Here is a 17,494-nt window from a genome sequence, read left to right as displayed (position 1 = left end):
TTTTGTTTTTGTCTCCCATGCTGTGTATGTGTGTGCGCACCTCATTTTGTGTGTGCATGTATTTGTGTCCACCCGCACGCGTGTGTGTGTGTGTGTGTGTGTGTGTGTGTGTGTGTAGACGACGGAAGTTGAAATTGAAGAAACGGTTGTGGTGCAAGAGATTTCCACCAAAGCCGTCGTCCCGGAGGAGCACGCGCAGGGAGTGAAAGCGGAAGATCAGAAGGAGAAAATGAAGCAGCGGGAGAGCGTTTCGTCGGAGAGCGAAAGCGACGGCGAGGCGGAATATCACCCCAACAACGCGCTCGCACCCGTGTCCATCTGCCGCACTCAAATCCCCGAGGAGGGAGAGGAAGAAGAGGAACAGGAGAAGTCGGGGCAGGTTAGCCAGCCCGCCCAACCTGCCAAGCTAGAGGAAGTGAAGAAAGAAGCAGAAGAAGACACGGTCACGCCCGGCGAAGCTCCCAACGGTCCGACTCGGCACGAAGAGGCCGACGCCCCGCCGCGCGAAGAAGTGCCCAAAGTGAACGGAGAGGCCACGGTGGTGGATGCGCGCCCGCAGGTTATTTGTTGCTCTCAGGTAAAGTCAGGAGCCGCCACCTGCGGAGCTTTCCGGGCTCATCAAAGCCACATCCCGCCGAAACTCGCTCGCTTCTTTTCCCGCTTCCCACCGGTATTGCTCTCCTTCCTGCTTTGGCGCATTCCTTCAAATCTTTAGAAGAAAAAAAAAAAAAAGTCCTGGAGGTGTCCTTCAAGCGTGACGACATAAAAACCTGTATGATTTCTTATTTTTTTTAGATGTTTTTTTTATTTTGCAAAAATACAAAATTGTTTTGTCAGAGCCGGAAACTTAAACTTAAAGAATTTACTATAAAACTGACACATAAAACAAAAAAGAATTACATGTTTATTTAAGCACCAAAATGTGTAAGTAAAACACATAACAAAAGTATGTTAGCTTAATGCTAACATGTAATGTGAAATGCAATTGACAGGCTAACAGATTAGCATCAATAGAGACCTTCAAACGACTACCACACACATACCTTTACAAATCCATGAAATAGAACCATGTTTTAAAAACTCTTTTTTTTTAAATTAGCACCTCACAAAATATTTAAACACACCTTAAAAAGTTTACTGGAAGAGATTTCAGATTTTAAAAATATAATTTCATCTAATGAAAATTTGCTAGCCTAATGCTAACATTTCATGGGAAAGATAGATTGGCTAATGGAAATTAGCGTATAATTGAATTTTAAACGGAACTATAAAGGGCACACGTACAACAAAATGAATTGAACGTTTCAGATTTTAACACTGAATTATTAAACAATTTATTTCATCTAATGAACGTCTGCTAGCTTAATGCTAACATTTAATGCAATACACCATAGACTGGTGAATGGAAATTAGCATAGAATTTAATTTTAAACTCAACTTTATTTATAGGGCACACGTACAAAAAAATTAATTAAACAGTTCAGATTTTAAGACTGAATCGTTAATCAAACAATGTAATTTCATCGAACATTAGTCTGCTAGCTTCATGCTAACATATCATGTGAAACACCATAGACTGGCTAATGTAAATTAGCATAGAATTTAATTTTAAACTCAACTTTATTTATAGAGCACTTCAACCATAGTTGCATATAAAGTGCTATTCATAAAATAAAAATCTGACTACTAATAACAAACTTTTCAAACGTTTCTGTTATGGCGCCGAGAGTATCTCCGAAGTTGGACATTTCCTGCCGCCCTCCATTACAGAGGCTGCTGTGCGTTTGTGTGTTGTGACGTCAAACGGGGGGCATGTCGAGTGCATGACGTGTTTTTTGTGTGGTGTTGGTTGTGTGGCGTGTCCTCATCACGTGTTAGGCCAGCGGTGCCGCGGTCAATTGGCTTGTCGCTATAGCAACCAATCAGCACCCGCCGCCCACTCGGCTGAATGTCATCTTTGCATGTTGTGCGTACACTTGGTTGGTGCGTGTTCTTTTTTTCCTCCCCGCATGTCGACACCAAAGATCCAATTTTGCGTTTCTTCTGTTTCATGCTGTTTTGTCTTGCAACAGAGCCAGCCCACGCCACACCAAATTTGGGAATCTATATCTGCTGTGTTATTGATTATTGATTGAATTTGTCTATTGGTTTTAAGCAGGTGCTTAGTTGGCTTGGGCCAGCTCTGCTTTTGCCACCAGTTGTGTCACGTTTGTGTGTGCGTGTTGTGGAAACGCTCACTTCCTTTTCAATAGGATCAATGCTGCAATTGTCAGAGAAATCGGCCATTTTGTAACTGTTAGAAGGTAACACAACTAAAATAACTAATACTAAAACGAGTTCCATTGCTAACATAGTTGACGGTACATGGATTAGCACGACGGGGCAGGGCAGATTAGATTGACAAGGCTGAAATCTGATTGGACAAAAAAAAAATGGAAGCAGTGCAACCTATAGAAATGCTATGACATTTTGAATGAATTAACTTGGGGTGTCAGGTGATGAACATTTTTAATCGTAATTAATCGCAAGACTTCAATAGTTAACTCCCGATTAAATGGCAAATTTAATATCTGTTCTAAATGCACAGTAAAATATTTTTTGATTGAAATGTTTTTGAATATTTTCAACATTATTTCAATACATAAGTGACAATAATTAAAAAGAAAGAAAAAAGGATTTTTTTTATTTTTTTTTACTGTGCAGTAAAAAAACAAGTGTGATATTGATTTGTGGTAAGGTCATATTTCTACCACTAGATGGCATAATTGCATCTGTACGACGTTGGTGACAGCTCAGTGCAGTTTTCTTTTCATATTAAGCTATCTAATCTTTAACATGAAATAACTTACAGTTGATGGCTACCGCTACTACTAATCATTAATTTTATTTTCTATAATGTTTTTCTTAATATAATGTTTATGAGTAGGGGTGTCAGACGATTACAATTTTTAATCGTAATTAATCGCATGACTTCAATAGTTGACTCACGATTAATCTCAAATTTTATACCAGTTCTAAATGTACAAAATAGTGTGCAAACTCTTTTTCAAAGTGGAAAAAATGTTAAACTAATAGAAATATGTCTGCCTCTTCGTCATTTATACAGTAATTTCATAATAAATTGAAAAAGATGCACTGCACGGTTAAAAAAACGAGTGTGATGTTGATTTGTGTTGATGTCATTTTTTCTGCCACTAGATGACATAATTGCATTTGTAAGACGGTGACAGCTCAGTGCATTTTTCTTTTCATATTAGATCTATTTAATCCTTAACACAAAATAACTTGTGAAATCCTGCACATTTTTACAATTGTAAAATACAACTTGACCCCCCCCAGTCTCCACAAATATATTAACGTTGCGAGTAAGGGGCGGTGGTCCTTAATCGCCCGTTAAAAAAATTGTCGCATTAAAGGAACTTTAAATTAACTCAAAATGAACGCACTCATTTTTACACCCCTAGTATTAATACATCTTATTGGAACAAATATTAGAATTTAGGTTCTAAATGTACTAGGACGCACCCCCACACTCCCCCCACCCCCTCCCAACCGTTGTTTGTCTTCCTAACAAGCTGACATTTTTGAATGTATTAACCCTCCGTTCCATCTCTCTGTCGCCCCCTAACCAGCCGCCCGTGGTAAAGACCGAAATGGTGACAATATCGGACACGTTTGCGGCACAGAAGACCGAGATCGCGACCATGGAAGTGCCCATCGTGCACACGGAAACCAAGACCATCACATACGAGGCCGCACAGGTGCACATTCCCAAGCAGAACGGCATCTCGTGGCCATGTTTGCAGGCTCCCTTTCAAGAACGCACGTGACAAGATTCATTCCGTGTCCCGCAGGAAACGAGATGTTGAGGGAGAATTGGATCAGGGGTGAACAGAAATCATGTATTTATTTATTTTTTTTCTGTGTTTTGCTCCAGCTTGACGGAAGCGGCGACGGCGAGCCCGGCATTCTGATGACCGCTCAGACAATCACCTCGGAATCTCTGTGCACCACCACCACCACGCACATCACCAAGGTGCACACACGCAAATGGACAGATGAATTTGTGCCGGGGATATTGATGCAATTTGTGCGACGTGCCGCCGCAGACGTTAAAGGGCGGCCTGTCGGAGACGAGGATCGAGAAGCGCATCGTCATCAGCGGCGACTGCAACATCGACCACGACGAGGTCAGTGGTCACTCTTTTTACAAATTCCTTTTTTTTTTGGGGATGTTGTTCTGCATTTAAAGTCTTCTTAAGGTTGATAGTTGCCCTTGATGATCAAAGATGCACATTGATCATTTTCATGTGGGCTACGAGCGCACGTATTTGCCGTATTTACTCAAAAAGTGGCTATTCCTCAATTCAAACTCAGAACCTCCCCACTGTGAGGCAGATTTGCTCACCACTAGGCCACTGCTTTTCCCCATCAGTAACAAATGTGTATTCACCTCATTTCATAGCCGCTGTCACTCGCACTCTGAGCCCATTTGAACTTTGTTGACAACCAAAACAGCAGCACCTAAAGTACGTCACAAGTTCATTTGAGTAGGGCTGTGCAGTTAATCGAAATTCAATTACAATTTCAATTATTACACTCAACAATTACAAAATTAATTATTAATACTAATTTTGAGTTGTTGAAATGTATATACAGTATTGGCACTTTTTTTTTTTTAATTTTAAAATAACTTGCAGAATTATTTCAAAGAAATTTATTTGTCTTAATATTTAAAAAAATATATATTTTAAACATTTTCTTGTTTTGCACCCAAAAATAAATGAGCGTCCTAATTGTGATTTCAATTATTACCAAATTAATCGTGATTAATATTTCCTTCATAATTGAGTAGCCCTACCCTGGAGGAATTACAAAGTACGGAGACTTGACGAAAATTAAAATAAAGGTTTTTTATATAAGGTCACTTTTTACAATGTATGTTTACTATATTACGGTATTCAAAAATGCTAATTAATTAGCGCCACTCTTTGCCTAAATATGGTATACTTGGATTTGCATGGATCTCCTCCCCTCGTCTGCTTTGTTATCCCTTTAACAAATGTAAGCACGTCTTACATTTCTACATATAACATATTTTGCATATTTTCCTTTGGAATGTGCTTTATTTGGAAATGTTATTCCCAGCTGATGTCCACGCTGGCCATTTTTCAAAGTGAAATGGCGCCCGTAACAGCGATGGCACATCTGGCTTCCATTGTCATTTTCTTTATGTTTTTTTTTTTGTTGTCTTTTTATTTTATTTTATTTCACCCCCCCGCCCTTCCCACCTTGGCTGCTTCGTGCTCGACCGCTGCCTCTTTGTGGCCGTGCCGCGCTACTGCAGGCTTTGGCCCAGGCCATTAAGGAGGCCAAAGAGCAACATCCTGAGATGTCTGTCACCAGAGTGGTGGTTCATAAAGAGACCGACCTGGCCGAAGAGGAGGATTGACGTAACTCAGGTATTAGTCATCATAATGATGTCTTTAGTAGAGGTTAAAGGGAAGCCAAAAGAAGGTGTGCACTTTGGCATATTTTCATTTGAATACATTTAGAGTTTGTTTTTTCCTGTCACCTTTTCCTTTGCTTGTTATTCTTGCATCCTTACTTGCATACGTATTTTGCTTAAAACTGCTTTTCTGCCTTCCTTCCTTTGGTACTAATTTAGAATTCTCTTGACTGGAATTATTCGCCATTATTTTATTATTTATTTAAATTTCCAGGGATGTGATTTTTCCGCTAATTCGCGGAATTCCGCTTTTTTTATCTCCCCCCCAAAAAAAAAAATTCTGATTTTTTTTTTTTAGTAGTTCATTGTGTATGCACATGACTCCGACAGATAACATCTTCTGCTATAACAAAGACATTTGTGGTATGCTCTAATATGAGTTACTTTTCATTTGGTCATGATACAATTATTTGTTCATGAAATTTGAACCCTTCAACATTATTTATGTGTTAACTTAGTAATCACATTAGTTAGATATGATGATATTCTGAGTGATAGTTTTTAAAAGCAAAGGCAGTCCAATGTTTTTGAATGTGACTGATTTTGAGTTGACTAAAACTGCCATTTTATATGGGATAGTTCAATATACATTGAAAATTTATGCTGTTGTTTTGTCTATTTCTTTGTCATGTGAGTGCATTGAAAGTACTTAAAAACACGGAAAACCCATGAGCTCCCCCCACCAGGGCACTGCCCTGGACCTAGTTGGGTGACCCCCGGACTTTGGTCAAATCACATCCCTGTACCATATTTAGACAAGTGGGGCTGCATTTTATTTATTTTTTTGTATTTTAATATATTTTTTTTATTTATTATTATTTTATTCATTTGAACCAGTGGAAAAGGCGAAGTTACGCCCCCCTTTTACCCCCACCAGGGCACTACCCTGGACCTAGCTGGGTGCCAGCGGCCCCCAGACCCCCGGCTAAATTTTCAGATAATTTCACTTTGGTCAAATCACATCCCTGAAATTTCTTAATAGGCATTTATGTGATGTAGTTTCCATGGTGTTGATAGTTTCTGATCCGCTTTCTTTTAAGTGCTTTCCTGCCATTTTCTTTACTTGCATAAGAGTGGGTCGTGACCCCAAATAGGAAAATGGGGTCATCCCAGGGTGACAACAGTTGAGAACCGCCGTAAGAAAATATGATACCGTCTCTTGCGTGCAGAACTGAAGGGCCCGTCGGGGATTTCGTGACCTTCACCGTCGTGACCCCTCCTGAAAACCACTGTCTTTGACCTTGACTGACTGAAGAGGACAACCAACTCCCAAGTCTCTCCAAAAACAAAATAACAACACACTCAGAGGGAGCAAAAGAACCACATTGTTAGCTTAACATTTGTAGTGTGGTTTTACTTCCTTTTGTTGCTTTTCCATAGTATTTTTTTTCTCTTTTTGACAAAAAACGAGACAATAATGCAAAGAGGGGCGGTGCATTGATAAGTCATGAAACTAGACGCTAATGCTTTGTATCAATGTGTCCCCTATAGTGCAGGGGTGGGAAAGATACCTAATCCAAAAAGCTAATAAAACCTCGCAGGATTATTTTTTTTTCATAAAACGCCCAAAATGCTCATATCATAGTATTTTGCACACAAAAAAAAAAAAGTTCCCCACCCCTGCTCTAATGTGATAATAGTGCAGCTCTTTCCCTCACATCATTCAACGTAAAACATAATCCAGCAAAATCACTCACACACTAATGGTACAAACAAGTGGTGACCTCTTTCTAACCACTTGTTGACGTTCTCTTTTCATTCCTCACTTCCTTCGGATTTTCAGTCCTCACTTTATAAAAAAAGACAGAAAAAAGAACGTACACTTGATAAAAAGCATTCAATTTGTTTTTGTTTTTATACTAAATGTGAACAAGTTTAAGCTAAAAAAAAATAAAAGAGACTTCTCTGCAGTTGTAGTGAAAATAATGTGATAGCGGAAAGCCGCCGCAGCCGGTGACTGGGAGAACATTTGTTTTTTTAAAAGGTGTTTTAATTTGAAAGCACATCGTTTAGACATAAAGGTATCACAGTGGGCTTTGTAAGCAATTAGGTGACAAACACATACAGTTTATGTAGTTTAGGTTAATGTTTATACACACACAGTTTAATCTAGGTCAGTTCTTCATTATCACACCACTCGTGTTTTTGGGGGCAAGCATCGGCTTGAGGTGCCCGATGCGACACGTTGAAAAACAACAGCGGCGGCATTGTGTCTGGTAATTTATTTTTTTTTAAACATTCCACCTGTCTTGACTGGAAACTGTTTTTAAATTGGATTTGTTCAAAGTTAAATATTGTAATCCAATGTTTATTAAAAAACATTATTTTAGACAATGGAGTCTTATTAAAAACACTGGTTTTAACTGCAATGTATTGCGATGACATTCCAACAGAGGAAGAAGCCGGAAAGTCTTTTGGCTTCTCATTCATGTCTTTTTTTGATACGTATGATGTCGCAACTATATCTGTAGTTTTATGCTGCCCACATTTTTATTTTCTGAAACCGTGGTCCTTTTTTTTTCTTATTTGCCATGTTTACCGGTGGATTTAAAAAAAATAAAATTGTCACCACTACAAATGACTTTGCGGGCTGCAGTATAAAAGGAGCAGTGGGGCTGCAAAATCAATTCCTGTGAATTTGGGTTTGAGTTACCAAGATTTGTGAAACCAAGGCTGCCTTAATCTAAAAAAAATAATAATAATGTTAATTGATCCAAACCAGCTGCAGCATCTTTTGTATTTTCCACACCAAAAAATCACTAGAAAAATGGGATTTGAGAGGTTAACAGCCCCATTGCTCAATAGTAGTCCAGATTCGACGTAGCCACTTAATTGACCTGTATCACCCTTCCAAACGCAAAGCAAGTTCCTGTGTAACACTTCAAATAAAGGATTGTAATACTTTTTTTTTTTAGGTGTGTTCCTTTCTTGCTCCATATTCGTAGTCCATACTTGTCAGGTATACGCATGCGCAACGCCGCTCCTCCTCTTGTGTGCACTACCGTGGACCGGCCTGTAGATGGCGCTCCGGTCGTGGGAAAACCCAGCCAGATCAGCCTCCACTGCGAACAGAGCAACAATATTTGATTATGCTGTATTTAAATTACAACCTTGTGTATATACGCCGTACATTTTACACTTAAACCACTTTTTTTTTTTAATAGAAGTATGCGTTTTGAATTTAACGCGTATAATTTAAGTATTTCTGCGCACGTGCACATCCACCGTCTAAAAGGCTTAGAATGTCCAAAATATGTTTGTTTTTTTATAGAAGTGATTTAAAGTTCGAATTTTATCATGCCCCTAGCACAAAGTCAATTAAAAAATATATTTGCTAACGTTTTATAATTAGCTTTGCCAAACATGGCGTCCGTTTGAATCACGTACGTCATCGACCAGGGACGCTCGCCTTCTCCAAATCTGATTTCGTCTACAAGTACAAACTACGTAAGTATGCTACTTTGTAGTTTACAGTTGCTGAACATGGTCAATATGTCGTCAAAAATGGTATTTATGTCCACTATAGTCAGTTCAAATACTGGAATTGTACTATTTTCTGTATCGTGATGGAAGTATAATTTATTTACATTTCGTTTGCCTGCGTTAGCTAGCGCAGTTGACTGAAATCCACCAAATAGAATCGATACGTGGATATAAATGACTTTATTGATTACTTGGGACAAAATTTAAACGCTTAGATGCTGAATTTTGTATCAACTTAATTGGCTGAACTTTGAACTCTTGTGCTATGTCACACGGGCCGATATAAACGTATTAAAAGTACACATTCACCTAACACAAACATGACTAATCATTGATAATAATGATAAACATTGGGTTGGTCGTTACATATTGTCATCTAAATTTAATATGTTTAATATCAGCAAAATTAAGGAAGAACATTATGGCCACAAAATATTGGGACATCATTTCATGCATACCCTGGTTGAGCTTCCAGTACAAATAGACCAGCAGTTGCAACAAGAGTACGCAGATGGACAGGAACAGGCCAAACAGCCACAGTGGTAGGAAGCTGTCCATCTCTCTTTCTGTCTGTGTGACCGTCTGTCTCAGAAGCAGAGCCAGGCCGGCCCAGGGTCCGCTCAGGACCTCCATCCCACTCCTGGAAGACACAAAGACGCATGGACTGATGTGAGGTAAAATCAGTTTTTCATAGCAATTGTACATATTTTGCCGTCATTAGTTACCATCCTTGAAAAATCATGCCAGTTTTAAGAGCTGGAAAGAAATATATTTGCTAACTACTGATGCTTTGATTATTACAAAGGGTTGGAACAGCACTGAAATAAAAAAATAAAAAAAATAAAAAAGGATTACAAGAACAAAGCAATAGTGAATCTTGTTCCGCAAATAGTGAATCGAGGCACGTGTGCTGTTCTTGTTTGTTGAAGACGTTCCACCTTTAATCCATGAGGCTTCTTCAGCTCTAAATAGGCAAACTCAGCTTTGTCAATGCAGTGCTTTGTAGAGGAGAGCAATGACCTTCGACACTAGAGAGACCGAGCAAACCCTTACGCAAACGTATGGCACAACATCAGAGGGTAAGTCGTTTGTTTGGGTCTAGAGTCAGCAGTTTGTTTGCATCTCATAAAGAAAAAGGACATTACTTTGAGGACAACAATGTCCAAATTCTGGATAGGGAGGGCTGCTGGTTTGAAAGTAGCCATCTGTATGAAAGTAGAAATGCTGTTTCTAAACAACCAGGTAAGTTCACCATGCAGGCATGCGGCAGAAAAACTTAGTGAGAAGCCGCCAACACTCACGTGAAGTACCAGCTGCCGTCACGATATTCCGATGACGATCTTAGAAACTCTACAAGGCGTCATTTGAGTGGCGCCAGTTCCTGGTGTGCTCACTCCATCTGAAAATGTGTCTCTGTTGTCGTCGTCGTCTGATGATGATGATGATGTGAACTTTGTTCTTTTGCACCCTTGTGATCGCTAAGCAGATTAGCTGCACAGGCCCATGCTCGTGTGCGTTGCGTTTATTTAACCAACCATACAAAGGTCATTGTCGTCACAATTTGAAAACAACCCCCCCACCCCCCCGGATGTCATACTTTGGTCTTTGAACTACTTCTATAAAGAAGAAAATTGACGTGTACCTAAAATTAAGCTTCAAAACAATAAAAAAAATAAATCAAACCCTACTCTACAAATAATGTTAAAAAAAATAAAATCTAATCTCTGTCTCATTATAGCATTATAAGCACATTGTTTTAGGAAAATATGTGAGTAAAAAAAAGAAGAAGCAAAAGTCAAGTCAAAAATAATCTTTAGAATAACATGTTTTATGTTTACCGGCCACTAGTCTAAACATAGCATTCTTTTTTTTTCATTTTTCTTTTTCTGGAGAGCTCAGTATTGTTCATTCGGTAATTTTACCGATTTGACATGTCATCATCATTGCTCTCCTTTTTTTTAAAATTCTTTATATATATATATATATATATATATATATATATATATATATATATATATATATATATATATATATATATATATATATATATATATATATATATATATATATATATATATATATTGTATTTGTATTTGTATTTTTTTATTTTATATATATATATATATATATATATATATATTTTTTTTTGTATTTGTATTTTTATTTTTTTTATTATATATATGTATATATATATATATATATATATATATATTTTTTTTTTTTGTATTTGTATTTTAATTTTATTATATATATATTTTGTGTTTGTATTTTAAATTTTTTAATTTTTAAAAAAATTTTTTTTAAATAAAATAAACATAGCATTCTAATGAAATTACGTTTGTGGAATATGAATTAAGCAGAAATATCCACTTCTTTTTATCCATCTCAGGGGGGCGGTCATTTTGTCACTTGCTGTCGACTGAAAATGACATCACAGTTAAGGATCGTCGAGGCCCACCTGTTTTCCTCGTTTGGTCATGTGACGGTCACAGGCTGAACCCTGATGTCATTTCAAGTTGACAGCAAGTGGCAGTACAGGGCAAAATGGCCGCCGCCCCCCTGGGATGGATTTTGCTGCTCAATTCATATTTCATACCTATTGGACGACTATTGTCACATTTTCAATGCCTTTGCCATTACTTGGTGTTATTTTGATGCATACTTAAACCTCGATCAATGAAGTCTTGAGGGTGTGTGTGCGTGTTCACGGATGTGTGTGTGTGTGTGTGTGTGTGCGTGGGTGGTTGGTCAGCGTGTGAGAACAGACTTTGTATTGATTGTGCAATGTTATGAGGGCAACCAGGCTCTTTTTCACACGCTATCTAGAGGGACAAGTTCATACGATGTGGGGTGCGCGCGTGTAACATGTTTAAATAAAATGGCTGCTGATGCCGTTTGCAATAATCAAGTTATTAGTGGATAACAATAATTTTAACAAAGCTACAGTTTTTTGCCTCCAAAATCATCACTTCTCAGGAGACTCACAAAACAGCAAGTTTGTTCAACTATTAATATTACATCGTCAAAACATGCGGACTCACCGATAGTGTAGATTTGTGAAGAAGTATAAAATTTAACAAATTGTGACACAGGAAGTTTTGGCTTCTTGTTGCTCTTCTACTTATTGCTGCAGTTCTTATTTATTTAATTTTAATTCCATCTCTTTCTATTCTGTTGTTTTCTCTTACTGTAAACTGCAGCTGGACGGAGTCCAGGAAAAAGTTCCCCACGGGGAAAATAAAAGTATATCGTATCGCATCGTATCGTATCGTATCGTATCGTATCGTATCGTATCGTATCGATATGCTCAGTTCAAATAATTAAACTGTGTCAAAATTAGTGTGTTCATTTTGAGTTAATTTAATCCCTTTAATGGCACAAATTTTTTAATGCTATCAATTACCGCCCCTTACGTGGAAAGTCTGTACTGTCATAAATAAATGTCATAATAATAACGCATATATTTGTGGAGACTGGGGTCAAGTTGCATTTTACAATTTTAAAAATGTGCAGAATTTCACAAATTACTTCATGTTAAACATTAGATAGCTCTTAATATGAAAAGAAAAATGCATTGAGCTGTCACCAACAATCTTAACAAATGCAATTATGCCATCTAGTGGCAGAAAAATGACCTTAACCCAAATCAATATAAGTTTTTTTTACAGTACAGAACATCTTTTTATTTTTAATGCAATTTTATGAATTATTATGAAATGACTATCAATGGCTAAAAGATGCAGCCATATTTGCGTTATTTTCCCTCCTTCCGAGGCGAAAGCCTTTCTGAACTCCGGAGACCGACAGTCTTGTGTGCGCTTCTGCTAATTAAAGAGAACGACTACACGCCCGTGTGAACGATAATCCATCAAAACACAATTTTAATGAATTCCCATCGACTAATCCGCATTTTAAATTCCACTTATCCCCAACGACTTTCTAGTCATTACTTGAGCCTGAATATCACCATACTTGAATTACTTTTGTGTATTTGACGCGCTCATACCCTTGGCTTGCTTGCGACTTCATATTTTAAGGATCGGCCGGCCGTATGCCGTTCACACCCGCGCTCGGTGACGTGACGTGCGAAGCGTACCCAAGAAACCGGCGCGTGTGGAAATGTACTGTTGCATCCCGCCTTGGAGAACTTTCCCATCGCCCTTCAATTCTTCTTCTTCCAGTTGTCATGGCAACCCCCCCCCCCCCCCCCTGGCCTTTTTAGCATAAGTTGCACCGGGGGTCGCCCGTGATGCTCGTTACCATGCCGACGGTGGCTTTTTTTTTTTTTTTTTTTTTTTTGGGCTTCTTTTTTTAAATGAGCGGCGGTGTTTCCCGCGTTACGTAACAGGTGTGACATTTAGCCGAAAGCGGCAGTCAAACGGAAGGAATTACAAGATGGCGGCGCTTGAAAACAAAAGCACTTTATTGAGGAGAAGACTTTGTTGTTGTTGGGTTTGTGGATGGACTTTTGGGGGAAATGAATTGTTTGTTCATTGATTTTCAGCGCAGTGGGATAGTGGTTAACACGTCTTGTCTCACAGTTTTGAGGGTTAGGATTCGAATCTCAGCTCTGAAGCATCTGAACATAGTTGCATAGACTTTTTATATCCACTGTATGGCGTGTGTTGAGCAGATCTTAAGATCTAATTTGAACATAAAATGTTCGTTTTTTTTATCGATGTGGCAAAAAACGTCATTTGCCTGCACGAAACATGCTGACAGTCTGCCACGCTGCGATTCATCTTTTTTTTTTTTTTTTTTACCTCAAAAGATGCTTTGATTTTCCTCAACCTGTGCCTGGCAGAATGCACGCTTGTTTTTTCATCCGATCCCACTTTGTGCCTGAGAACGCTTAAAGTGCGCTGTGATCTTAACTGATCTAAGTGAGAGGTGAGACGTAATAAAATGAGACTGATCTCGTGAAGGAAAACATGTTGACGGACACTCCTGAGGGAGTTCTGACAGTTTTGTTTTTTTTGTTATCTGAGGTCAGGAAATGTTTCCGTCAACTTTGCTGGATCTCTGAAATGATGTTAAGCCAGCAGTATCTCTCTCTCTCTCTCTCTCTCTCTCAATATATTCTATATATATATATATATATATATATATTCTATATATATATATATTCTATATATATACTATATATATATATATATATTCTATATATATATATATATATATATATTCTATATATATATATATTCTATATATATACTATATATATATATATTCTATATATATATATATATATTCTATATATATATATATATATTCTAAATATATATATATTATATATATAATATATATATATTATATATATTATATATAATATATATATATTCTATATAATATATATATATTCTATATATATATATATTCTATATATATATATATATTCTATATATTCTATATATATTCTATATATTCTATATATATATATATTCTATATATTATATATATATATTATATATATATATATATTATATATATATATTCTATATATATATATTATATATTATATATATATATATATATAATATATATTTATATATATATATATATATATTCTAAATATATATATATTCTATATATATATATATATTCTATATATTTATATATATATATATATATATATAAGCCAGCAGTTATACAAATTTGGAGGTAGTGTTTAGAGCTGTTGGGTGACACACGGTATAAGGGATTAAAAATGTTCATTTTGTCACTTTTTTTTCTTTCTTTGGAGCAAAAAATTATTATTGGATATCTGTTAGATAAGGTTTGACGCGGCAGTTTTACGCCTTATCAAGAGATGCGCCATACGAATGGCACTCCTTCAAAACTCCGGAGATCTCTCTCGAATGAAGTCAAGACGGCAGTTTGAGGCTACTAGCAGACGCTCAACCTAAACATCAGAGTCAGACCGCCGTATATCTTCCGTCACGACTCGGACGTTTGCAATTGTGGCGGGGCCGCCGTGCGAAAGAGGCCGCTGTTAGCGCAACAGGAGGATGGAGATTAGCGCCGCCGGGAGACTCGACAGCGGGGTGAGGAAACATGGTGGGTGGACGCGTGAGACGCGCCGAGGGAGAGGACCAGTCATCCAGTGAAGAGAAAACCCAACAGGAAAAAAACAAAAAACATCTCCCGTTAATTTGATTTAGTGGCGAGGGGGAGGCGACAAGTGGCAGGAGTAATGAATCCCGTCATTATTACTGCATGTCCGAGCTTATAGAGAGATTGATTGACAGGGGTTAGCGGTGAGATTGGATTAAGAGCGAGAGCCGGGTACGAAAGAAAGAAGACAGAGAGCATCTTTCCCAACTGCTAATTCTGTTGCTACAGTGACCAAGCGGCATTTCGGCCCGTTGTGCTTTCCTTCAATTATTACAGTGCAAAGTTTGCTGCGGTCGTCACTTAAGATGATTAACTTTGGCAGGGATCAAACATTCGTCTGGAATATGAAAATTTAAGAAATAAAATATGACTGGCAGTACCTTGGCTTAGGAGTCTCCACAAGGCTTAAAAGGACCCGAGTGTAATGACAAGTTTGCTCTATATTATGCATTTGGTTGAGATTCGTTTTTTCAAAAATCATTTCCAGTTTGAATACATTTTGTAGAAACTTTATTTGGACGTACGCCGCCATTGTTATTTACGTTGCAACGCATTCAGTGCGTAGCGACGCAGAATGGCGGCTGGCGATGCGAAATGGATATAAAGGAAAGAAGCGAAGTCTTGTAGCGTTCCTAAAGAAACAACACGCGGTCGTCATTTACCAGACGCATTCAAGATCGTCCCTTTAGGAACGCTACGTCACCACGCCCTGAATGTGTTCCGGCGTAAATAACAATGGCGGCGTACGTCCAAATAGATTTCCAACAAAATGTATTCAACTGGAAATGATTTTTGAAAAAATGAATCTCACACTTAAGCTAATAACAACCAAATAAATATTATAGAGCAAACTTGTCATGACAGTCGGGGTTCCTTTTTAACTCTTTGACTGCCAAAAACGTTAAATAACGTTTAGTAAAATCCTATGGAGGAGTGCCAAAGACGTTAAAATACGTTTTTTTCCCAAAACAGAGGTGAAACTAACCATTTTCTATTGTTGATTACTGAAAAACGGAATAAGGTAGAAACAAACTTTTTTTTCTGATGAAAGATGAGAGTCCAATCTTTCATTTGGTAGTATGTGTGTTTCCATAGTCCAAACACATAATTTTCTGTGGACCTTGAAAGATCAGTCAAAAATGCTTAAATCGGCTGGCATCCCTTTTCTGAAAACGTCTGGCAGTCAAAGAGTTAAATTGCTTTAATACACTGCCTAATAAACAACATGAACTTTTTGATACCAGTTTTTATATCCGCCAAATTTCCCATGCACTGCAAATGAGGGACAAAACGTGGTTGTAAAGAATACAGGAGGTTCGAGTTTAAACAGGTGGCGGTGTCGGTAATCCTCTCGTTCACGACACAATTGAGAGAGGTTTCGTCGAGCGGCAAGTGCGAGGACTGAGAAATGCGACAAAGTGCTTAACGGGGGATAAAACAGCTGAAAGGGAGACTTTGAAGTCAAATCTTCAGGGCGGCGCAGGAGAGAAGAAAGCCAAGGCAAGGATGTGGCGCAGAGACGCCAGAAAATCAGTTACAGATCCTGTGAGGGGAAGTCGGAGATTTGTTTGACGGTAAATGCCGAAAAATGTGCAAAGACTTGACAACCACATAGTTGTCAAATGAGGCTGAAAACCTTTTTCCTGGCGCTTTAAAGTGGAAGTCAACCTTAAACATTTCTTGACAATAATATGTTTCACTAGTCTAAAGGTGACATTCTGATTAATATTACTTTTGTGGAATATGAGTTATGAAGCAAAATCCAGCCGTTTTTAACCATCTCAGGGGGGGCATTTTGCCACTTGGTCTCATGCACCGTTTTCTGAAGCTGCGCCGTGATTGGTTGATACCTGAGCAACTGTGATGTCATCTTCAGTCGACAGCAAGTGGCAAAATGGCCGCCCCCTGAGATGGTTAAAAACAGCTGGATTTTGCCACAATATCAACCAGAATACCATCAGGGATTTGATTTTTCCGCTAATTCGGAGAATCCCGCTTTTTTTTATCTCCCCCCCAAAAAAAAAATTCCGATTTTTTATTTTTATTTTTATTTTTTTTTTAGTAATTCATTGTGTATGCACATGACTCCGACAGATAACATCTTCTGCTATAACAAAGACATTTGTGGTATGCTCTAATATGAGTTACTTTTCATTTGGTCATGATACAATTATTTGTTCATGAAATTTGAACTCTTCAACATTATTTATGTGTTAACTTAGTAATCACATTAGTTAGATATGATGATATTCTCAGTGATAGTTTTTAAAAGCAAAGGCAGTCCAATGTTTTTGAATGTGACTGATTTTGAGTTGACTAAAACTGCCATTTTATATGGGATAGTTCAATATACATTTAAAATTTATGCTGTTGTTTTGTCTATTTCTT

At 37.7% G+C, this 17,494-nt stretch overlaps 2 protein-coding genes across 18 annotated transcripts in view; one reads left to right on the top strand and one right to left on the bottom strand.

Annotated features, from left to right (window-relative positions):
* The window catches only part of epb41l2 (erythrocyte membrane protein band 4.1 like 2), a 43,349-nt gene extending 34,934 nt beyond the window's left edge, over positions 1-8,415 (top strand). For 10 of the 16 annotated variants that reach the window (XM_077552243.1, XM_077552237.1, XM_077552238.1 and 7 more), the window contains 6 exons: positions 119-577; positions 3,633-3,761; positions 3,938-4,036; positions 4,110-4,190; positions 5,348-5,462; positions 6,679-8,415. In XM_077552243.1, coding sequence (XP_077408369.1) covers positions 119-577; positions 3,633-3,761; positions 3,938-4,036; positions 4,110-4,190; positions 5,348-5,452 — 873 coding nt within the window. In that variant the 3' untranslated portion in view covers positions 5,453-5,462; positions 6,679-8,415. The remainder of the gene's footprint in view (positions 1-118; positions 578-3,632; positions 3,762-3,937; positions 4,037-4,109; positions 4,191-5,347; positions 5,463-6,678) is intronic. The other 6 variants (XM_077552250.1, XM_077552249.1, XM_077552251.1 and 3 more) reach the window with 2 other exon arrangements.
* Positions 7,053-10,515, bottom strand: LOC144039197 (uncharacterized). 2 transcript variants are annotated; one of them, XR_013289383.1, is made up of 3 exons: positions 10,294-10,515; positions 9,451-9,632; positions 7,053-8,571 (listed from the first exon to the last, which is right to left on the bottom strand). XR_013289383.1 is itself a non-coding variant. In XM_077552264.1 (3 exons), exons 1-3 carry the CDS (start codon positions 9,732-9,734, stop codon positions 8,465-8,467), a joined length of 306 nt encoding a protein of 101 aa, XP_077408390.1. In that variant the 5' UTR covers positions 9,735-9,894; the 3' UTR covers positions 7,053-8,464. The 2 variants fall into 2 exon arrangements, 1 of the variants encoding a protein (XP_077408390.1); XM_077552264.1 differs by lacking the exon at positions 10,294-10,515 and adding an exon at positions 9,718-9,894.
* Between the last annotated feature and the right edge of the window lie 6,979 nt (positions 10,516-17,494).

The sequence above is a fragment of the Vanacampus margaritifer genome, chromosome 19 (genome assembly GCF_051991255.1).
Source record: "Vanacampus margaritifer isolate UIUO_Vmar chromosome 19, RoL_Vmar_1.0, whole genome shotgun sequence".
In the NCBI taxonomy this organism is placed as follows: Eukaryota; Metazoa; Chordata; class Actinopteri; order Syngnathiformes; family Syngnathidae; genus Vanacampus; species Vanacampus margaritifer.
Note: the sequence above shows the minus strand (reverse complement) of the source record. Positions and strands in the feature narration are given on the sequence as shown.

Bases quoted from the DNA above. Each gene is read 5' to 3' on its own strand.
- LOC144039197 (XM_077552264.1), bottom strand. The intron at 8,572-9,450 runs GTATGCATGAAA...CTCTGTTCGCAG, and splicing joins GTACTGGAAGCTCAACCAGG to TGGAGGCTGATCTGGCTGGG.